The 25,298-nt window shown below is 34.1% G+C and overlaps 1 protein-coding gene across 1 annotated transcript in view; it reads right to left on the bottom strand.

The window, feature by feature from the left end:
- LOC124365036 (protein scarlet-like) overlaps positions 1-25,298 on the bottom strand; it is a 155,054-nt gene that overhangs the window by 54,373 nt on the left and 75,383 nt on the right. Inside the window, exon 2 of the mRNA XM_046820927.1 lies at positions 5,440-5,552. Coding sequence (XP_046676883.1) covers positions 5,440-5,552 — 113 coding nt within the window. The remainder of the gene's footprint in view (positions 1-5,439; positions 5,553-25,298) is intronic.

Below are 25,298 nucleotides of genomic sequence, written 5' to 3'. Positions count from 1 at the left end.
TCCTACAAAGCTACATTTCCCATTGCCGAACCCAATTTTGCATGTATAGAAAAGAAGTTTCATGAACATGGTCAACCCCATAGACAATTTCACTCTCGAGGGAAGAAAGACAGAAAGGCAATATTGTATCATTGTATTAGATACAATCACCAAATAAATTTTACATACTTTTATTTGTACATACACAAAAAGCATCGAGTTGAAAATTTAAATAACATACACCATTGTACGTGTTTTAGTAAGAATGGTTTGGATATCATAAAATACATTTGCATTAGTTTATATTGCTTCACTTCCAGAAAATACAACAGGGTGTGTGGAACATTTTGTGGAGTCAATGGTTCAGGGAGGCTAGACTCAACTAGCGTGTTATGGAATCGTGCCACATAATAAGGAGATAGCTATTTACATATGTAGTGGTTTAATACTATAAAGATTAAATGATGCAGTCAGCCTTGCATATAAATTAGGATAACTGTACCTCCTAATTGATTGGGACTAGTTCCAAATTGGACGTGGAATATAGTGTTCAGCTCCATCATTTGAGGTAGCATACGATTCGTAGAAAGGTAGGGATTTACGATAGTTTTGGATTAAGGGAGGCTCTTTTGTAGCAAAGAATTGATTGTACCCTTATGCGGATCTGTGATTAAAACATGTTTGCTTTAGAGTTAAAATCAGACTTCAATGGTAGTTAACTCACTATAACTCAGTTATTCTGTTTGCTTAGACTAGTTCTAGTACTTTCTCACCTCATCATTTCCTTACTCATTTGTAAGTTGTTATTTTTGGCTATATTGGTATCATGCTTCAATACAATTGTTGTCTCATTAATATAAGTAGGCCTATATACACACTACGGGTAACAGCTAGTTACGTAATGAAACTGAAACGTGTAGGTTTTTATTTTTTTCCTGAATGATAAAAACAGTTATATATATATATATATGATCAAATGAATGATCAATGTATGATAGAATGATCAATATATATTATACAGTTTCGAATCTAAAATTCAAGTTTGCTGCTAGTAGGAAATCGGGTCTATAATTAAATATACTAAAAAAGTGTTTCGCATTATTTTTTTTTACATTCCGTATTGAAAGTTATAAAATGTTCGAAGATAACCACTTTGTATATTGACTTTTACTTTATTTAGGTTTCTAGCCACTGTGACATCTAACGAGGGCATTACATTTTTTATTTCCATTGTAAATTCTTTTTTATTTTGTTACTCATTTTGTTGTTTGCTCTGGTTTTCCAGAACACGATGCACGAGTACTGTTAAAATTTAATAATGTATTTCAATTCATTTTAGGAATCACTTGTCATATTAGGACTCATCCTTGGAGATCCGGATGTAGACTATGCAATCAATTTAAGGAGATTGCTAAACACATTTTTGATTGTCAAAAGCTTGATGTGAGAAATCTCGGATCAAACGATAAATTTGATGTCAGTATTTTACAGGAACTTTCACATCTCGTCGTAGGTACAAGGGTAGACAAAATCTGGATGAGTAGTTAATAAGCTTAGGTTTTCGCGCTAGGAACTAAGCGTCCGTATACCGCTTTTTTAATGTAATCAAATCAAATATACACGTAAAGATGGCAAATCATTAATTTATTTTTATCCCATTTCATGTTTATTTCCCAAATGGTTCGTTCAATATAAGTTCTGATCAAATACTGGATAGAGTAGAGGAGTATATTAAATATTACTGATTTCTTGTTAACACTGAGCAACGGAAACGTCTGAAAAAACCTGTATCTTTCTCAATCCTTCCATAATAAAAAACAAACTTTTAACAAAGAAGTAAATCACTTTGAAATCCTTTTATTGCAAATCCAATTGTAACTAATTCATCGGCTGCTTTCTTATCAAAAGACGTATTCGTTGTGCCTTGAACAAATGTATCATTTCATTCCCCAGGACACTTGTATATAAACTGCCTATGCCAAGTGGGTTGATATATAACAAATTTTCATTTTAAATCTTAATTTTGTGGATTAAATCATCTGTGGATTGAATAGTTTTCATTACGAATGTTGCGTTTAGTTCTATTTCAACTTCCACTTAGTGCGTCTGGATTCTAACATTGTGACAAATTTGATTCTTGGAATCTGGAGTTCACGTCAGTCTGAAGTGATCAGACAGAGGTCGGTGACGACGACGTTCAAAACAAAATCTTTGCTTGGTTTTGACATCAGAGACACTGCACTGAGCGGAAGGTGAAAGCTAAACGCAACATTCGCATTGAGTCCTTCCTTCCGAATATCACGAACTGAGTTTTTCATTTTTCGGCTATTGGTTGAATTTAATATTGCATTGAAAAAGTCCACCGTACACGTAAACAGAAAATGTAAAACTAAAAAAAAAAATATTGATATAATGTTGAGATCGATTCTATTGAGTCTTTCATCAATACACCTATACGAACATTCTCAACTAGTGTTAGCATCAGCAGTCTTCTCACAGTATACATTATACATGGTTCCGAATGATTTTAAATTTAAGAGGTAATTCCGATATATTTGTTCAGGATTGATAGAGGATATGAATACAAACATTTTTGTCCAATACACGTGGGGTCGCAAATGTTTCGTTTCCAAGAAACTTGAAAATTTGTGAAATGCCTCCTTTTACGCAAAATTTTATTTCCTTCGTAATAACACATAAAATAGCCACATAATGTGAATAAGAATGTAAAACAATTAATATTGTAGCAAAATTTCAAAAATTCTCCTGTCGACACAAAGCTGAGCTAATATCCCACTTCTGCTGCTCAATAATATTTTTTTACTAGTTTTTTCATTCTTGTTTGCTTGAAGTGGTTCTTTAATTTGTTATTAAGAAGAAAACACATTTATTTTCAGAAGCTTTGCGTTTCTCTTGCCGAATCTCAAAGGGAACACTATGTGTTACCTACACGAAAATGTAGCGCAAATTCTCAATTTTCTCAGAAACTAAATATTTGCGTCCGCACGTGTATTGGACAAAAAAATAGTATTCACATCCTCTATCAACCCTGAAAATGCGCACTTTTATCGGAAGCGCCCTGTATGTCTATAAAAATATTCTTTAGACAGTATGGATTTTGATAGCTTCTTTTCCTTGAGCACACTTCCTTGAGCAATTATGATAATGAATTTTTTCCGTGATCTTTTTTATGGATAAAAGGGTGTAGAGACTGGACCGAAAAGTCGTTTCATTAACGTGATTGAGTGTTTTGGCTGCAACATGCATGCACACGCATACAAATGAGGTAGAAGTGATATATTACCGCTTCAAGTTATTAAGAGACCGCTTTACGACCGCTTTATGGCGCAACGGCACCGCTCCATCTCGATTTTATCTGCATGACAAATGTTGAAAATTAAACACTTTTATGGCCTGTTTCTTTGATCGTATAACAATGTGAGGTCTCATTTAAACATACGATTCATATACGTCCTTATAAATTATATTATTATTATTATTTTCTTTCTAGAATAAACCTGGAACTTTAAATTGTCATTGAGTAAAATATTGAAATTATGTACACACATCTAATGCAAAAACTTCAAAAGCGATTGAATACGCACTAAAATGTTTAAAACGAGACCCTTGGCGTAGTTTTCCAACCAAATAAGGCATAAAGAATCTGAAGTTAATATTATTATTATAGTTCATTTTTCTGGATAACCCCTAACAATACCGAAAATTTAAAACGTGTCTATATATGTAAATCGTATCTTTAAATCGATTTATAAATATCAATTGAATTTTGAGTTCAGGTGAATATTATTCATATAGACTGTTAGTTAAAATACATTAAAATATTTTAATGTTACAGAAAGCTAATTAATATGCATTATAAACACTCTTTTCTTTTTGTAATGTAATTTTGTATTGTAATTCGCGAGGCATTTCGTTTTCCTAGAGAGTACTATCAGACCACATAACCATTGAACAAATTTGTTTTCACAACGTCTTATTAGATAATGTCTCATTAATAAATGTTTGTCTTTTAATTAAACTAAATTTTAAATAGATAAAGGTTGTTCATTATATCTTCTATATCTATGTAAGTTTTCCTTTTAGTTTTGAATCGTTATTGGCTGAGCTTTAGAGAAGACAGAGATATCTCTTTGCCTAGCCGCATGATGGATGTATGGATTGTAAATAATATTGTAAATTGTTATTAACTCTGAGTTCGATGATGGATTGGCTGAGTGTTAGCGAATATTTTACATTGTTCTTATGGGTAACTATGATGGCAACGAGAACAATAGATTAAATAAAATTGTTAAAATATAGAGTACAACGATGTGACGTTTTTATTCATAGAGCAAAATGAAATAATAGAGTAAAAATCGCTGATTTTTGATATTTGATTTTTGTGCACTATTACATTTTAGCACACTAGGAACTTTTATTGTCTGAAAACTACTCTAAAACATAAATTAATTCATAAATAAATAATAGTTTAAAAAACTAAAAAATCACGCTTTTATAGCTAACCAAACTAAAAAATAGAAAATAATTTTGAATTACAAAGAGTTTATATTATGGTAGTAGAAGGCAAAACAATCATTCATAGTCAATCACCTAAAAATAAAATTATAATAAAATTTAAGTTATTAACAGAACAAAATTAATTCAGAGTAAAAAGCGTGGGGTGCTTCATATATTAAATATTACAATCATTCTATCGGTAGTTATCTTTGAGATTAGACTTATAAAATGTAGTAAAATGCACCCCACGCTTTTTACTCTGAATTAATTTATTCTGTTAATAACTTAAATTTTGCTAGCTCTATCACAGAGGATCTATAAAAGAATTTATTAATCCTGGCGGTCCTTATAAGGATAATGGAAAACTATGATCAAATTATTGCATTGTCATCGGTCCTTGATACGTATGCAAAGTTTCAAATTAATCAGACTTCAGGAAATTGGTGAAATTTATGCTCAAAGATTCCGTTACATAGATACAACCGAAGCTTATAAAAGCGTGTTAAAAAAATGTGAATGCATTATGTGGCGAGAAATCTTGAGAACAATTTCGTCTGTAGATTATAAAGTTTATGTGACATTTCGCTTTTACGTAGACAAGAATGAGTTGTATGATGACGAATGTCCAGCCATGGAATTTGGTTCGAGCTAACTATGGAACCTTCTGAGGTTGAATGACTCAGTGGGCTGACAGTTTATCTTATGTCTGCCGAGGAGGGTGTCTGTCGCTAAAACATCTCGAGAACTATAGCTATAGATTTACAATGTCTGCAACTTCAGGGAAGTCTATTACGCGACATTTGGTGTGGTATACTCCTTACCTGACATTCTAATGACTCACTGAGTAAACACTTGCTCTACGAATTTTAATGAAGAATTTCCCTCCTCTTATTATTTTATAAGATACATTTAAGAACTAATAACTATGAAAGCATTTCTTACCGTTTTGGAGCAGGGTATGACGGTGGACTACATCTCTTTTCAGCAGGAAGCGTTTCGTGGTGGTGACAGTCAAGGACTGGATATCCCAACTGAGCACCGTACTCTGTACAGACCTTCACAACAAACAAAACGACGTGTTAACAGTTTTATGTCTTAATGACGCCACAATGGTTGTAGTAATATGTGACAGTCAAGGACTGGATATCCCAACTTAGCACCGTACTCTGTACAGACCTTCACAACAAACAAAACGACGTGTTAACAGTTTTATGTCTTAATGATGCCACAATGGTTGTAGTAATATGTGACAGTCAAGGACTGGATATCCCAACTTAGCACCGTACTCTGTACAGACCTTCACAACAAACAAAACGACGTGTTAACAGTTTTATGTCATAATGACGCCACAATGGTTGTAGTAATATGTGACAGTCAAGGACTGGATATCCCAACTTAGCACCGTACTCTGTACAGACCTTCACAACAAACAAAACGACGTGTTAACAGTTTTATGTCATAATGACGCCACAATGGTTGTAGTAATATGTGACAGTCAAGGACTGGATATCCCAACTTAGCACCGTACTCTGTACAGACCTTCACAACAAACAAAACGACGTGTTAACAGTTTTATGTCATAATGACGCCACAATGGTTGTAGTAATATGTGACAGTCAAGGACTGGATATCCCAACTTAGCACCGTACTCTGTACAGACCTTCACAACAAACAAAACGACGTGTTAACAGTTTTATGTCTTAATGACGCCACAATGGTTGTAGTAATATGTGACAGTCAAGGACTGGATATCCCAACTTAGCACCGTACTCTGTACAGACCTTCACAACAAACAAAACGACGTGTTAACAGTTTTATGTCATAATGACGCCACAATGGTTGTAGTAATGTGACAGCCAATATGTTATTCTGGTGTTATTTGAAGTGTGAAATCCAATCGGGGTACGAAGTATTGGTATTTGGATGAACTTAAAGCTTGAGTGTTAGACCACTTTATAATTATTAAGTACATGTACGTGTGCAGTGGCTATAAACATACACAGATTTTCTTGATCGTGGCAACAAGGCAAACTCTACATCGGCGTTGGAAATATAATTCACTTGAAACAGAATTGTACTTACATGGGCAAGGGTTACGAAAAGCTTGCTAAGCCGAGGGAAACAGCTAGTTGACGAGAAAAAAATGTGATGAGAAAAAAAAACAATGAGTTAATACTTAACAAGTAAACCCGCTCGTATTCATAAATAGACTGACACAGGTGTTACAACGAGAGGCAAACACACCTACTGGTAGAGCGGCGAGACAAGTTAAAGCCAAACCAGTTGAAACCTACAGGGCTGCTAAAAACCCTACGATACTCAAGAAATTAAATTTATTCCGAGAACTGAGTTCCGCAGAATACATTTCCTGGATAATATGCACATTCATCTACATCTCAATGTATCAGTTCGCAAATTTGGATTTTAAACAAAACTTTCAATCCATAAAATAATATTTTATCTAGACAAACTAAAAAGTTTATAATTTCCTTTAAAATTGTATTTTTAAGCCTTTACGCTTCTTTATATTTTAAATAACTGTTGAAAAATCGAAGTGTATTTTGATATAGGTAACATTAAAATTACAGTAATGTGGAAAAATGATATTTACTTAGCATTTTCAATTACTGAAATCTAAAAACAACAGAGCAATATGTTATTATCTTAAAAAAATTATGGTTGCCTGTAAAGTCGGTTTTACGGGCGAAGATTTTACGTGACAACGTCTTTTTCTCGGTAGAATATTTACTGATATGAATATTATTAAATTGCACAATAGGAACAAGGAATTGAATGAAAATAAGAATTGCACAAATTTTAACTATAGAAATATATTTTGTTTACTAAAACATTGTACATAATTTGAAATTAATTAAAATTTGTTATTGTAAATGGTAAAGTTGAATAAAACATTTACTAACATTGGAATTTGAAATTCTTGCTAAACACAGTTAAATTCTAACTCCGCGCGTGGTGATTGGTCGGTTTAGTTCGTTTGTTTGGTCGCACTGTTATGACAGGTTAGAGGTTATAATTTGTTATTTTAAATGTTTGACTAGCAATACGCGCTGTTTCTTCTCAATCGACTGAATTACGATTGATTGCAGAGTGATTTAAACTAATAATTTACTTAACACTATCAACATTTGTCAATAGTATGACATAACCTATAAACTCAGTTTCTCAACTTTTGTGTCAATCTAACAATTAATCAATCAATCATAGTTTACGATAATGAAATATCAGTGTACAATTATTTACCTTTATTGTTGTAGTTGTTGTAAATGACGAATCTAAGCACTCCACATTTTCACGAATAAACATAGTTATCTGCTTTATCCCGTGCGGCGGACCCACAGTTATCTGCTTTATCCCGTGCGGATCCCGTGCGGCGGACCCACTGGACGGGCATCGTAACGTTACCGGCGTTACACTTTTTCATGAGTGACTCCGAGCCGCAACCTAATTTAAGACGTTGTCACGTCAAAATCTTATGTCTTGTGGTACTTAGCACATTGTGTGCTTTCAAATGTAACACATGCTTACATTCTTCTCACGTTAAGAGAACTGCAATCTCACGAAGTGCTGTCACGAACAGCACGGGTTGCATGCAGTCATCAATAGAATGTCTACAAAGGAACGGATGCGGTTTCTTTCTCTTTTGCAAAGGAGAGGACGATCCTGCGCGGTTTCCCGATTTCAAGGATTCACAACAATTGACTTAGCACGTACTGAAGTGTACGTGCTAAGTCAATTTAGTTAATTACTTAACTAAATTCCGTGCATTTTTATATTAATTCTGGCTCAGTTATGAGCAAAAAACTTTTGCTTTATCATCATTTACGTAGTTCCGAACGACTAGTATTTAAAACTAGGCATTCAACGATTTTGAAGTGGTCCTGGGATGGAAATGTATCCTTACGTCAAAAACACTTCAGACGCTGTTTACAGAGACTTGCCTACGTGGGCGACATTAGGAAAAGTTTGGTAGCGCAATGCGCAACACCCAATAAGTTGCGGATAATTCGAGACGTCCGTAAAAAGTAACGTTACGATACTTAGAAATTCACTCCTATCAACTGTTATTTAAAGTATTAACTGATCAACTTATTTCGATATCATGCTTTTAAGCATGTGATTGAAGATTGAAGCTGTGTTATAAATAGAAACTAGTGTTAAATCATAAATTGTACATCAGAAACTTAAATTTAAGTATTTCAATGAATTGTTAAAAATACGATTATCTCTTACTGTGTAATGTTAACACGGTACATATGTAATATATGTTAGCACGCATATTTGATAATAGCAGTACTTCAAGTATTATTTAATTAATTGAATAATTTAGGGGATATAGTAGCGTGGATGCATTTTAAGACTTCCACACTTAATAAGATTGTATAATATTGTGTTGTTGTTTTAATGGCTTCCCTAATCCTATATAAGGCTTCCCTAAAGTTAAAAATATACAATCAAGCAATTAATATATATATATATATATATATATATATATATATATATATTTATTGTATAAGAAAATGAACTTGTATTTTAACTAAAATCGTTATAATGGACCTCACCGACAAGTTTTATGAAACTTGGCTTGTTCGATCAATAAATGAAAGAAATAAAATTTATCTGTTAATAATAGTGGTTCATAATTTATATTCGAAACAATAAAGTTTCGTATGGCAAAAACCTATACTGAATATAAATGATAAACAATTAGTAATAGAAGATAATGCTTTTGACAATTTCTTCATTAGTACTGAGAAACAAGTCCAAGTTTCTAAAGTGGAAAGTTTATGGATTTGAGACGAGTTCCTGTTTTAACGCATTTAAAACTGTAGCCCTATAGCGAAGCTTAGATACGCGGTTGACAGCTAACTGAGACGACACTGAGTTCCCTCTTAATAGTTTCGTTGAGGGCTATGCATGAATGAAATTAACACAAAATATTTTACCTAGGGCCAGCAGCATCGCTATTTGAATCGATAAGTGAGTGGAGAGATCGCAGAAATTAATTCCGATACCTGAAATAGATTTTGACTATAGTGAAAACTTCTGATGAAAGAACGTTTAGGTAAGGAAAATATTGTAAATCTAGCTTATTAAGTGTTCAGTACCATATAGTTTTCAATTTTTTATATTTTACAGTATTTTTTATAATATTGCTACTACTATATTTGTCAGTTCCTCCTAGTAATTCCTCGTTCAGTTCGTATTAACGCTAAACATTACAGAGAAAAAAGGACTTGAAGTATCTTGGAAAAAATTGACGAATCAATTAAAGCTGATGCTATTAGAAAAGAGTGCTGTTTACAATAAAAGCCCTATTTACAGGGGCGAACACGATCCGCCACAATAAGGTAGTTATCTTTCAAAGCCACTCCTTGACTTGTCACCACGACCTTCGACAGATGTATTCATCAATGGCCTTGATCATGCACAATGCACGTGGAGCTTAATTTGCATCTTGCTTAGGCACGGTCAATCGCAATAGCTTAGTCGCAGCGGGTTGCGTTATCGGTCCTGGTGCGATGTACATGAAATTTATGACTCGAGGGGCTGTCATTGTTCTCTCTCTCTCTCTCTCTCTCTCTCTCTCTCTCTCTCTCTCTCTCTCTCTCTCTCTCTCTCACTCACTCACTCACTCAATCACTCATCTCCTTCTCTCTCCTCTCTCTCTCTCTCTCTCTCTCTCTCTCTCCTCTCTCTCATCTCCTCTCTCTCTCTCCCTCCCTCCCTCCTCTCCCCTCTCCTCCTCCCTCCCTCCCCCTCCCCTCTCTCCCTCCCTCCATCTCCCTCCTCCCTCCATCTCCCTCCATTCCCTCCCTTCCTCCCTCTCCCTCCTTCCCTCCCTCCCTATCTCTCCCTCCCTCTTTCTCTCTCCCTCTTTCTCTCTCCCTCTCTCTCACTCTGTGTGTGTGTGTGTCACGATATTTCGAAAGCGAGCTAACCTATCGACATTAAATTATGCACGCACGAGCTTCCTTTCTGTATAATCATCACTGAGCGATGGTGTTTGACCGATAACGCTGAGCGATAGTGAATATATTTACAATGGTCCTATGGGGTAACCGTGATGACAACGATTAAAACATCAGAAAAAAATAACCTTGTTAACAAATTTATAAGAGATTTTAACTTAAGATATATCAACACATGTAGTCTAACTATCCCAAAACCTTTCCATATAATGTTATTGTGTGTAGGGTTATTATTTAAACACTGCTATGAAACCAACTTTAATGAACAAAAATGAGAAACGTCATGTGGCAAGATATCTGTAGACATAGACAAGAATGAGTTGTATAATGCTGCCATGGCATTTGGCTAACTGTAGTTGACACGAAATACGTGAAGTTTTCTCAACAAACCGGGATTTATTTATTTTACAAAGGAATACTCCCTCAACTTGTACATCACAATTGTTTTACTAATCTGGCGTAATAACATTTTCATTATGTTTCATGTACAAAATACATATCACTGTAATATATACGTCTTGCTTTTCTCATATGGTAACATGTAAATACAAAAATTAATGAAGATTTTTTAAAAGAACTTTTTAGAAAGATTCAAATACTTTTCTCCTACATCTAGCAACAATTTAAAATCATACATTATTATAAGAAGTACCGAGTGCCGAAAAAGTTTCGAGAGTATGTAAAATTTGAAAAACGGCAACGTTTTGTACCTTGTTCCGGCCATAAAGTTAAAAAGTCCAAGCTGTTGTCAACAGCTTCTAGATTCACCCTAGGAGTTTACGAAATGTTTGGTGCCTCATTTTTTATAATTGACAGCAGCTGCTAGGTTCAACCCTAGGAGTTTACGAAGTGTTTGGTGCCTCATTTGTCTATAATTGACAGCAGCTGCTAGGTTCACCCTAGGAGTTTACGAAGTGTTTGGTGTCTTCATTTTTTTATAATTGACAGCAGCTGCTAGGTTCACCCTAGGAGTTTACGAACTGTTTGGTGTCTCTTTTTTTTATAATTGACAGCAGCTGCTAGGTTCAGCCCTAGGAGTTTACGAAGTGTTTGGTGCTTCATTTGTCTATAATTTACAGCAGCTGCTAGGTTCACCCTAGGAGTTTACGAAGTGTTTGGTGTCTCATTTTTTTATAATTGACAGCAGCTGCTAGGTTCACCCTAGGAGTTTACGAAGTGTTTGGTGTCTCATTTTTTTATAATTGACAGCAGCTGCTAGGTTCACCCTAGGAGTTTACGAAGTGTTTGGTGCCTCATTTGTCTATAATTTACAGCAGCTGCTAGGTTCACCCTAGGAGTTTACGAAGTGTTTGGTGCCCCATTTGTCTATAATTTACAGCAGCTGCTAGGTTCACCCTAGGAGTTTACGAAGTGTTTGGTGCCTCATTTGTCTATAATTGACAGCAGCTGCTAGGTTCATCCTAGGAGTTTACGAAGTGTTTGGTGCTTCATTTGTCTATAATTGACAGCAGCTGCTAGGTTCACCCTAAGAGTTTACGAAGTGTTTGGTGCCTCATTTGTCTATAATTTACAGCAGCTGCTAGGTTCACCCTAGGAGTTTACGAAGTGTTTGGTGCCTCATTTGTCTATAATTGACAGCAGTTACACGCGGCTTTACACAAGATTTTCAAAATCGACGGCAATATCTTTCTTAGTGAAAGCATTTATGATTTAGTGTGATCGAGTCCTACAATTTTGTTAAATATAAGTAGACATATAAGGTACATATTATTTCGGTATCCATGGTTGAGAGATTCAAAACGTAAATAAGATTTTGACTAGTTTTATTTTAGGTTTTTTGTGTAAATGAATATATAAATTTAAGTTTCGAGAACCTAATGTGGTAAATATGTGTCAACTTACGTCTGTTTAGATTAATTTTCTATTTAAGATACTTTTAATGCTATAGTAGAGTTTGACTTGTGCCCCGATAAAGAAAAATCATTCGCCAACCAAAACAAACTTCGATTAAAAAGCGTATATTTTCGGTTCTTTTAATTTACATTCTATCTAAGATTTTTCAAGCGCCATAATGATTGATTTTTGTCCCGAAAAAAATATATAGCATAAATAGACTTAAATGTAAAATGACCTCTTTGGTAAAAATGCACCTACTTCCGTCGCTTGCGCTTTTGATAAAAGGGGAAGAGTGTGCAATCGGTTTACCTTTCCTTTAACTACAGTAAAATTAATAAAGAAGACATCAAGTTTCGATAACCTTATGTGCAAAATATTCAAAGCTCTGTTCATCAAGGTGGGTTTAGAACTACGTTAAAATTTAATCTTCATTGCATTCGGTTTATTCGTCACTGGTACAATCTAAAATAAAAATGTGATATTATCTTTGTCTATGCAATCTCCATAACACAACTGATCAAGCAATGTATAATTAATCAATATTTAATTATTGTAATGTATGCAAATTTCCTGTCACTTTGACGAACTTCAGCTAAAAATTTCAACTGCTGTTTAGGGTCAGTTACCTTTGGATTACGTGTCATGAATATTATAATTATTTTCCAGATGTATTAAATATTCTGAGAAACTTTTCCAATGATTTTCACCTTTTAAACCTTCCTTTGAATCCTAAAAATATTAGAAAAACAAAATTAGCCGAATTGGTCCCTCCGTTCTGGAGTTTTAGTGACACTAATAAACGTCATTTTGTTTTTATATATATATAGCAGCAGTATAATATATATATATATATATTGTGATTTGGTAGAGGGGGATATATATATATATATATATATATATATATAGGGTAGGTTGGATTATGAATCTGTTTTCGTATAGTAGAAATAATAAAAACTAATCTTTTTATTTTATTTTTAGATATATTCAGAAATATATTATATATAGACACTGAAAACGTAACATTAAATAGCAGAAACTAAAGTTTTTTTTAAATTGTCTCAAAAGAATCAAATACTGTTTCCTGTAAAATAACATATTCATAATCCCATTGATTACAGTCATTCAATAGTAAGTCCTTTACGTATTAATACGAATCACAAGTATGGTGTTCCAGATGTCTGGAGTTTTCTTAATTTCCTCTAGAATTAGTTCTACGTCTAACCCAAAGCGTATATATTTCAAAAGTGTTGCGTCCACAAATACTATCTCCTGTACACAAACAGATTCATAATCCCATTGATTACAGTCATTCAATAGTAAGTCCTTTACGTATTAATACGAATCACAAGTATGGTGTTCCAGATGTCTGGAGTTTTCTTAATTTCCTCTAGAATTAGTTCTACGTCTAACCCAAAGCGTATATATTTCAAGAGTGGCGATCACACATTGCACGTCGCTGTAGTGATCTCGTAGTGCTGGCCGGTATTTACACAAAGCCTGCACGATCCACGCCTGTTCCAGACTCCGGCCACGCAAGCGCCACCTAGTTACTTGCAATATCCGTTCAGCAACGCCAGAAGAACCGGTTGAAAAAGAATTATGACGTCAAACGAGTTATTATATCACACAATTGAATCTGACACTCATTTGCGCTAGTTCACTGACCACATCTTTATTGTAAACACCTCGCCCAGAGTCAACTAAGCAGTCAGCGCCTACTACAGGGAGATATCCCTAGGTGCGTAGGAGATTTTCGTGCTGGCTGCTGTGGAATTTGGGATGTAGCTCGATCTGCCGAACAAACGCGCCTTTTACCTTTTCTACGCCCTGTCGTTGTTCTTAAAACGCTTAGTTCTAAAGCTACCCTAAGCCAACTTTTGGTACGGTACCAGAGGATGAGATTCAATGAATGACACGTCTATTCATATATACTCGTATGGACATACGTTATTGTAATCTTACAAAATGAGAACGATACTCAATCTTGTAAGAACATAACTACTTACAATTTCATTCCAGCCGATACTGCCAGGCTCTAAATTAGATTAGCAGTGGCTTTACTATTTCAAATTTTTGGTATTTATAGGCTTAAGAATATACTATAAACAATTGTAATGGGGAATTTAATTGTCTTTTAACGGTAACAAAATCCGTCAACCTAATTGTGAACTGAGACATAAATATTGATTTATTTAAACCAACGTTATACGATTACAAGGTAATTACGTCACGGCTTGTTATCGTATATTAATTCCACCTACAAGAGGAAAAACACACTCCAGCACATGTAGGCTATCGATCACATTTCTGTCGACAAAAAATTCATGTCGGCATGATTTAAAAGAGTTCGTAATTGATAGTGGTATTATCGAACATCAAATTGCCACAGCGTGTTTATATTATAATACTGTTAGCAAAAAGTTAGTGATAGAAACAAGTGTCCAACTTGCGAATTTTAAAGACCTTTCAAGTCGTCGGTGGGCTTCGACACACTATTAAATAAATTATACTTATTCATATAAGCATCAGGCAGTAGATGCACAAAACCAAAACCTAAATTAAAATAAAATATCGGGTAAATGACAATCTCTTGCGACAAAGTGATAGGAAAATGCACTACATAAAATATGCTTAAAGTATCCTGTGAACATAAAGTTAATTATCATGTTGTTATAAGTTAATTATAAGTGTTATAATGTTATAAGTGTTTATGTTGACTTATAATGCTGTAAGAAATGTTCTACATAATCAAGTAACAATACAGAAAAAATTATACTATAATAGGTTATTTGGGGATAATAGGTTTCATTATAAAAAGCAATGGTAAACACTAATCAGATAATAGAAAACGACAATAAAGAATTTAAGCATTTCTCTTAAGAATGAAAACTGATTTTCAGTTGAAAGCGCTAAGGAGGTAGCAAGTATATTACACTTTATTTTTCTCAATGGCAAAGGATCTCAGAGAACAGATAAATTCAGATACCGCACAGCTAGCTCAGAATAATGATAAAAATATAGTAATTATTTAAAATACATGTGTAAACTGTAGTCTGTTTTTTCACCAGATTTCACTTAATGAGGTTACCTAGTATTATAAACTCAAGCAACCACAAAGTGCCATGGTTTGACAACGTTGCCATGGTTTGGTAACTGTAATGTTGAAATACATACTTCAGGGAATTGTTGATGTTTTGGTCCGTCTGACAATTTGAGTATGAGCTCCAGTAAGTTTCCTGGCACAGCGAAGAAAGCAATTAAAAGGCATTTGCACAAAAATCAGATGAATATAATCCTACAAACTACCGTTCTACTGAGATTCTGTCGTTATTCTCGAAGATACTCGTGGATGTAGTCAAGGTTCGAATGTTTTTCAGTCACGTTTTTTTCAGCGGAAATTAATACGGTTTCAGTGCGGTTATAAATACTGACAACGACCTCCTTGATTATATGATCAAACTGTATAAGTGCATTATATTGCAACATATTGCTGATATCATGAAAGATTTCAACACAGTTGATAACTTTCTACTCTTATCTAGAAGAATGATGTGGGGTTAGAGGCGTACCACTTCATGTGTTCCGTTCATATTTATCAAATAGATACCAACAAAACAAATTTATGCTGACACTAAGGAGTAGACAAGGGAAAGGGAATATAATATTCCGCAAGAATCTGTGTTGCCAGGGCTACTATTTTTTTTTATATATGGGAACCAATTAAAGAATCATTTAGGGGAATACTCTTTTTTTAAAAGGAAAATCCTTTAAAACTGCTACACAGTGACATGCAGGTGAATTGATCATGTATGAGATGGTGGTTTACTGGCAGTTATATGATAATGAGCTCAAACACAAAATATATGTTTTTCAGTGTATCACGGAGTATCAATTTCTTTAAAGAGCTGAAGTACCACAAACTATCTTCAATAAGTAGCTTAAATAGTTCTTGCCTTCCTTTGGAAGAAATAAAAGAAATAAAACATGTAAGGCTACTCTTGAACTCAGGAATTAAAAGGAAATGAAAAAACTACGTTAACTATTTAAAGAAAAAAATAAGTAAGTTCATAAGAATATTCTTCTGTACAGATACTAGTGCAATAATAATCTGATTACATCAGTATATTATGCGTTAAAAATTCTAAGCTAGAAAATCTGTTGAACTTGTGGGGAGACGCCTATTCAACAACCTTGCAACGTATCTTGCTAATCTAAAAGCCCTTTATTCCCTTCATATCAGAGCAAGCAAAGCTAGACCATTCAGTACCTCTCAATTATGTATTGTAACAATTAAGAACTTATATGTATACAAATTTCTCAGAATGTTCTTTGATAGAAGTGGTAATAATAAGGCACGAATACAAAACATTTAACAAATATACTAGAAATATGCGTACGTAAATCAAACAGAAATATATTCATAAAATTATATTCATATTTATGTTTTGCTTTTAAAAATAATAAAATGCAGAGTGTGAATGAGATTTTTAAAGAGCCTTAAACAATTCCTATTTGAAGCGAGGATACGTACTTTAGAATACTTAGATAATAAATAAAAAAAGAATAAATGACAACAGCGATAGCTTTAAGTAACTATCACACTATATGCATCTCACTACCTCAAAATCATATCATATTTGGTTCCTAATAACTACAGTTTTGTGGTCATCAGTGTTATTGTATGCTCGGTTGCATATATTTGAATACTTACAAGTATTTACAAGTATTCGACATACTTACATACAACTATTCGAATACTCTTTCTAATAGAATAGTCTAGACTTCTCTTACTTCCTTCCCGTAATCCATCGTTTCTTGGTTATTTAGAACTGCCTAGCCAAAAAAGTGGGAATATCCTTTGCCTTTTTGTGCCTCCTGCAAACATGTCATACCCATGATTTATGAACTCCAGAAACAAATTGTTTACTTGCTACTTCAGTCCCGGCTTTTCCAGATTTTTTCCTACTGCCGATTGTGTCATCAATGATCGTAGAAATATATATATATATATATAGTATTTCACTTATTGAAATAAAAAACAAGGATATAAAGCTTCTATATTTCGTGGGAGTCTATACCCACATCTTCAGGAAGCAAAATAAGAATATTAAAAGAACAAGAAACGCAACACATGAGAATAGAATAACCACAAATGTTAATACGCAACTAAGACATTCAAAGACCCTACTGTTATATCATTAATGCTACAGAAGGAAATTTGGAAAAGTTACTTTTATCTTAAATTCAAACCATTTAGGTATTAAGATTTTAGAAATAATTTATGGGCTTGTTCGAGATTTTTTAATTTTAGTCTATTTAAATTTTCTTCAGGACAAGGGAAGTCCTTATAAATCCCTTTAAGATCATAACACTCTTCAATTTTGTCTTTTTTGTGCTAAGCAGTATGTTTGACCAAAGGCTTCTCCTCGTCTTTATGAAAAATATAAAATATGTGCCCTGTTATTCTGACTCTAAGGTGGTTAGATGTTTGCCCAATGTACTGATTGTTACAAAATGTACAATTGATTTGATGAATCACACTCTTAGAGTCACAGTTAACTTTGCTGATGATGGGATATGTTAAACCAGTTAAGCTACTTTTGAATTCCCTAGAGTTTTTCATAATTCTGCAAGAACCGCAACGTGGTTTGTTGCACGGTTCACAACCATTAGTAACAGGTAGGTGTAATTTAGGTAGTTTAGGTTGAACAAGTTTGTTTTTCAAATTTGAAGGTTTGCGAAATATTACTCTAGGTGCTTTAGCCATAACAGTTTGGGTATCTGGAGAGGAAAGTAACACATTATGGGCAATTTTCATAATACTGTCAATTTTGTGTAGTCCAGGAAGAATTGTGTAATAAACTTTGGTTGTGTTTTATAGTTCAAGGTACATGATGGATGTTTTGGTTTGTGTATTTGATTTTTTTTAAATTTTGTCTAGGTAATTTAAATGTTAAAAAGTGTTCAATGTAATTTAAGAAATCTATATCATTGCTGCACACACATACACACTTGTGTGTTATATATATATATATATATATATATATATATATATACATCTAAAACCCTCCAATTAATGCATGAATATGAACACAGCTATTAACTATTAGTCCAAACGAATGAATACTGTTGGTTTGAATTCGATATTTCCAGAGAAATTGTATTCATTTAAAAATTATTTGAATTAATTTTGAGGTATTAAAAAATATGAATACCCGGGCTATATTAGAATACTATTCGATTCTGTATTTTATTCTCCCATCACTACCTGGGACGGCAATATGTTGAAGGTACATCAAAATCTTATTATAGTACAACTAGCCGTAGTTATAACTAAATTGTAAGTCACAGGAGGAGAGTGTTGTGTACAAATTGTACATATATAGCATTAAAAAGAATCCTGTATTATCATTGGTGTCAATTAAATACATAGATATAACCAGCTACTGTTCCTATGTCGTTTCAGGTAAGTATTTGAAAGGAACAATACATTTAATTTAATTTACTTTCAGATTTGGAAAAGGTTGTATTAAATAAAGATATAGCGAGTATTGTGGCAAAAAATGTTGGTTCAAAATCTCAAAGTTGACTAATATACAGTCATGCAGGGATTCTTCCTGACAGTTGAATTACTGATTTCGCTTGCCTCTATATTACTATATATTATGATGACGCACAGCAGATCTTGGCGTGTTTCCGTTCGTGTCAGGAACAATCAGCAGTATGAAACAGAATCAGGTACATTTTTCAGAGAAGATAACCCATCAACATATACGGTATTATCCTAACATATTTTACAAGTTGATGGTAAGTAATAACTAATAGTATTAAGCAATTGAAGATCCTCGTTAAATTAATAATTAAAAATCACGATGGGTTGATGATGAGCTGCATCTGAAACCTGAATTTTTCGGACTGAACGTAACAAAGTGAACGCTTTTATGTAGGGTTTATTAAAATGAAGAATGCGATTCAATTTTAAAACTTTAAGATACTATAAAGATGATTTATTATTATTAGAATCGTAGTCTGTAACTGATACTAAACAAAAAGAAGAAATATTGTAATCAAGGACTCAACCAATATTAATTAATTTGTCAGTAATAATCGATTGAATACTTTTTGCACGGTGTGTGATTAATTGCTGATGATGGGCGTAACTAATCAAGTTTATACACATAACACAAAACATCAATCAATATTTAACAAGGCAAGAACCATGGAGCAGGATAGTTACTTTTAATTACAACCCTTAGTCTATTCAGATTACTAATATTCTATTTATAAAACTCTTCGAATAAGAAGAATTTTCAATATCGGAATTAGGCGGTAACAAAAATACTGAACTACCTTATTAAGGAATTAAGGATTAAGGATTAAGAAAAGTAGTCAGTCTGTAGAAAAAGCATTGAAGGTGTTGCAGTACTTAATAAGTCAAGGGCGACCGTAATCTGTGAGTAAGGCGTAATCCTAGAGCTGACATCGGATAGCAGTGGCTCGTATTTTATGGTCGATAGCTGATGGCGAAGAACTTTCACGACCATCAAATTACGGCATCTAATGCTAGGCCGTGCACATTTCACAAATCACTTTTGATGCCACCCTGAAGGCTAGTGCAGATGTCAAAATATAGGACAAATCAACTAGGTGTCATCTTTGCTTTTATCTAACTTCAAAACGTAATCGCAAAAACAACTAAACAAACTAATGTACACACCCATTCTTGGACTTAAATAATAAATAAAAATGCCTTTTTTTTGGAGCGTTTCTCAGTTACATTACTGTTTTACAGAATTACTCAAGTTACTACACAAACATTCTAACGACTAAACTTAACAGAGCTAATCATATAATAGGAATATTTACATTTAAAACACATCACTTATTATGCTAGTTCCTATGTACAAAATCTTTCTTTAACCCTTTTCTTAAATTTAACAATATTTACAAGACCTTTTAGGCCATCAGGAAGGTCATTGTACACCTTTGGCCCGAAATAAGAGAAACTCTTCCTTCCGAGCTCTAAATTTACTCTTGGAAGATGAAGATTTCCTCCATGTCGAGAGGCCCTTTGTGACACTTGATCCCGATACAGTAGTCTTTCCCTGAGGTACTGAGGTTCCTCAATGGTAAGGATTTTGTGGACCATACATGAGGACAGTACTCCACAAACTGTGTCCATAGGCATTATGTTCGCAGCTTCTCGTTGGGGTGATACGTGTTCGAATTTGCGGAGTGAGAACACGAAGCGCACAGCCGAGTTTTGAACTCGCTGAATTCTGGCAATATCACCCTTTGAAATGCTGTTCCCATACGCCGGATAGCAGTAGTAGAATACAGAGAGCACCAAGGACAACACGATCTGCAATTTAGCAGACTCGGGACTTCGAACTTTGATGCCAGTTCTAAAGGTTGCAGACTCCCTCTAAAAACGAAACTTAATTGTAAAATTCGGAAAACCTTTATGTAGGTTAGTTCTTAATGGGATTGTTCAAAATACGTTCTGGATTAAGATTCAGTGCGGTGGAGCTATAATACTAGTTGAACAAATCGTTCCAAAAAAGTATTTTTTTTGACAGTACGTTCATAAATAAGGAAAACATTCTAGCTAACAAAGATAAATCATGAGTTAATCCCCAGACGTGAAATGATGCCGCCCAACACCAGTTAACTACATATAATCGGTCAATTTAATGTAATAACATGTTAGGTAGGGTATAATTTTGAAACCAGCTTTGTGCTTCAATCGAAGATTCATTGATGTTATTATTGAACAGTTTCCTTTGAGATTCGCAATTACAGAATATTTATTTATATATTCATATTCTAACGGTTTAACCGATTTAACAAGACGTTTTGAGTGCTAAATGTAAAAAGCAGACCAGGGACACATGATAATACCAACAATAATGTGCTGATTGAATAATAATCTAACTAACAATATTAAACAGTATTAAAACCATAGTAACAATATTAAATTGAAAATAACAATAGCAGGATAAAATATTAGTGAATAAGAACGTGACAAAGCTATAACAACATAGATAATCGTTATGATCTTCGTTTACATACTGGTCTTTTATATTTAACATATTATTTTTCTCTCTTTTTTCCCGCTGGAATTATTTTCTAACCAACAAATTTAATTACTGTAATTGCAATATATGCAATATATGTATTAGTTAAAATGTCAACTTGTAACTCTGGACAGCTTTACAATTAGTATACCAAGAAAGATAAAACACCTTTGAACAAGGGGAAAGATCAGAATAGCGACGGTTTATTTAAAGACTAACAAATTGAGCCCATTCGCGTAGCACTGTTCTCTACTGAATGTAAAGTAATATTTAAACAACAATTAGTATAATGTTGCAGCTAATTTGTTATACCTTAATGCGTTACCGCAGTCAAAGTACATTGAAATGGAACGTCGTATCACAAACTCAATACTAATTTGTATAATACTTAAAATTTATAATTAATTTGAATGATGAGTCAGCTCTATTTCATCTTTCAATTGAATGTACCTTATGAGACAACTAGAACACCACTACATCTGGATTCCATTTTTGCAGTCTATGAGTCTCTCTGATGTCGAAACGATGTAAGAATTCGTTTTGAGCTTCGTCGTCTTAGATCTCTTCAGACGGATGTTGATTCCAGATTTCAGGAGTCAAGTCCGTCACAAGCGTTATACTTTAGACTCTGCATTAAGAGGAAGGTGAAATGGAGCTGAACTCAACATTCGTATGGAATCAACCCTTCCCACCATAGCCCTACGTTATGTCTTGTAATTAATTGTTAAAATAATAAAACAGATGAGGTTTTGTGCCACACAAATAATTTACTCTAAGACCTAACGTAGCTATGGTAGGAAGGGTTGATTCAATTTGAATGTTGTATTTGAAATTGAATCAACCCTTCCTACCAGATCGTGACTATCACATCGTAGTGCACTCAACTGTGCATCTGATGAGAAAATTACACTGCCACTTCACCTATTTATAGTTGTTTCTGATTTCTAAACAATTTAAACGTTCATTTTGAGCTTCTTCGTCGCCGACTTTCTTTGGATCTCTTTAGACGAACATGGCTCCAGATTCCAGGAGTCAAGCCTGAGGCAGCGTCAGATACCAGACGCTGCAATAAAAGGGAAGGTGAACTGTAGCCGAATTCATCATTCAAATTACTCTAAGTACTTAAAAATAATCGATTTGCTAAGAAACAAACAATATAGTTATTTCAAAGAACGTTTTCACAAACTAAGATTATAGTTGCTTTTTTAAATTACATTTTGTCATGTCGTACAGCTGGCACGAATCAATTACATTTGTTTCAAACATTTCAGCATAACGTTTTCAAAAGTAAACTGTATAAAGTTAGATTCAATTATTAAATACAGCTTTTGATGGATATAAACTGAAAATTTCATAGAAAAGTTAATATATAATAGCAACTATGCATATGTGATAAAAAAATATGTACACATTGTAATATTCTTCTAATAAATTATAGGAATATATCAATTTATTTTTAAAACAAAAAACCTCATTCAAAACCGAAACTGCCATAACTTAGGCTACTGTTTTAATTTTGTGCATTTTATTGGTAAAATGTAAAATAAAAATGAGTTCACCATACAGGTTTGTCTGAAACTAAAACCGTGTAAGTCCAGAGTGTATTAATTTGAAAAGGGCACACCACAAAAACTTATAAAACCTTGAAAACTTACTATTATGTGGTACTCGTTGTTCTCGTACAGTAGAACTATATTAAGGTGCCCCGTTTCTAACAGAATGAAAGGGCGGCCATAGTTACCGCACTCCCTAAATCCTGCCTAGGGGCATAACACTGTTTTTGGTGCTGTCGATCTTGTACTGCTGTGACTATCCCACACATTATGTTTGATAAGATCCTCTTACCGGCCCAGTGGTCCATGAGGTCGGGTTGAAAAAGGGGCAAGATATTAGAATTATAATCAATCCTCTTCTTGTCTAGAAATCGTACTATTAATATGACAAGTATGCATTCGGAGTGACAATATAAACAAATTGTATGCGCGTATTTACGATTAAAATTTAATATCATGTTCTTTGCTGTATGGGTTGTAATTTATGAATTGGACACACTAGATTTTTACTTGGATAGAAGAGTTTTTTGTTTTTCACAAAACCGTTTTCCTACATTGTATTCGCCTCGAGTCAGGACTCCTGTCCCAACATTTAGGGCCACGATGTCCCTGTCGTTGGACTGGTCATTATGGAATTTGATTACAAGATTTATACTACGATTTAGTACTCAACGTAAGAACTGGGCCAGGGACGGGCCGAACGAGGAGACAAGGTACAACTTATAATAAGACCGGAATAAATTACAATAGTCATGAATATTAATTGAATATACATATTTTCTTTATCGTGCCAACAAGGAAAACTTGCGCCGAAAATACATCTACTCCTACCATGAGAGGGAGAGAGAGAGAGAGGGAGGGGGAGAGAGAGAGAGGGGGAGAGAGGGAGGGAGGGGGAGAGAGAGGGGGAGAGAGGGAGAGAGAGGGAGAGAGAGAGAGGGAGAGAGAGAGAGAGAGGAGAGAGGGAGAGAGAGGGGAGAGAGAGGGGGAGAGAGGGGAGAGAGAGAGAGAGAGGAGAGAGAGAGAGAGAGGAGAGAGAGAGAGAGAGAGAGAGAGAGAGAGAGGAGAGAGAGAGAGAGGAGAGAGAAGAGAGAGAGAGAGAGAGAGAGAGAGAGAGATGTTTGAATTCTTATGGATTCATTAAATGTTTATACAACTTTAATCTTCGCATGTTTATTTTTACGGATTCTAGCGTCTATACTGCTCGAAATAGACCTTTTGAAGAAAACTGCATGTACTTAAATTTTATGTACAGACGCTTTATTAACTTTATTCGACAAATAACGCGAAAAATTGTTTTACCATATTTAAACTTTAATCCGATTTTATACTAACAGCTAACTTGGATTTTAGCTTCGAAACTTTATAATACTCGTTGATCATTCGACGAAGTTTATGAAACGGTTTATATAATCCTCTCTCTCTCACTCTCTCTCGCTCTCTTTCTTTCTCCCTCTCTCTCATGTTGGTACTTGCACTGCCTGTGAACGCGAATATCATTTCTCTCCATTACTCCCGGTTTGTACAAGCCTAACGTGAAAGTTATCGTGCTCGCTTATACATTGAGGGATGTCGTTGAAGCAAGTACCGTTGGAATTGTAATTAAATTCTTGAAATAGTTGGTATTTGTTAAAGTTTAGATAACTATATTTATATTTTTGTTATTTGAGTTAAAACATTTTAAACAGACACCATTTTTTAATATTAAAGCAAATTTCACAACTATTTTTTTAATTTTCCTCTTATGTATTCAAACCTATGTGCCAAATTTGGTTTCTTCGGCTCAACTAGTTTTTGAGATATTAATTCTTTATAGAAAATACAATATGGTAGCTAGCGGCTAAATGAGGCATTTCTGGACCTATGTTTATATACAATTTTATTTGTTTTATGGAAAAACATAAAACATTTACGGAAAAACATTTACGGGAGTATATACTCATACGTAGAATAGAGAAGCCTTCTTCGGTTAAAAGAGAACTACTTCCCACCATTTCAATTTACTTACGGTGACAGTATCGTTTGCCTTATTGCCCCCAAAACTACAGTACAACATGTAGCTATTGGAAATCTACTTCGGTCAAAAAGCGTCGACATCCGGTTCTTGTATCTACTTTCGGTCTTAAATATATATAGTGCTATAGTTGGAGTTTACCTTGTTGTCCCGATGAAGAAACTATACAGACATAAGAAGGACTGAGAAGTCTAAAACAAAAAATTATGGTTGCCTGTAAAGTCGGTTTTACGGGCGAAGATTTTACGTGACAACGTCTTTTTCTCGGTAGAATATTTATTGATATGAATATTATTAAATTGCACAATAG

This window comes from Homalodisca vitripennis, chromosome 6 (genome assembly GCF_021130785.1).
Source record: "Homalodisca vitripennis isolate AUS2020 chromosome 6, UT_GWSS_2.1, whole genome shotgun sequence".
In the NCBI taxonomy this organism is placed as follows: domain Eukaryota; kingdom Metazoa; phylum Arthropoda; class Insecta; order Hemiptera; family Cicadellidae; genus Homalodisca; species Homalodisca vitripennis.
Note: the sequence above shows the minus strand (reverse complement) of the source record. Positions and strands in the feature narration are given on the sequence as shown.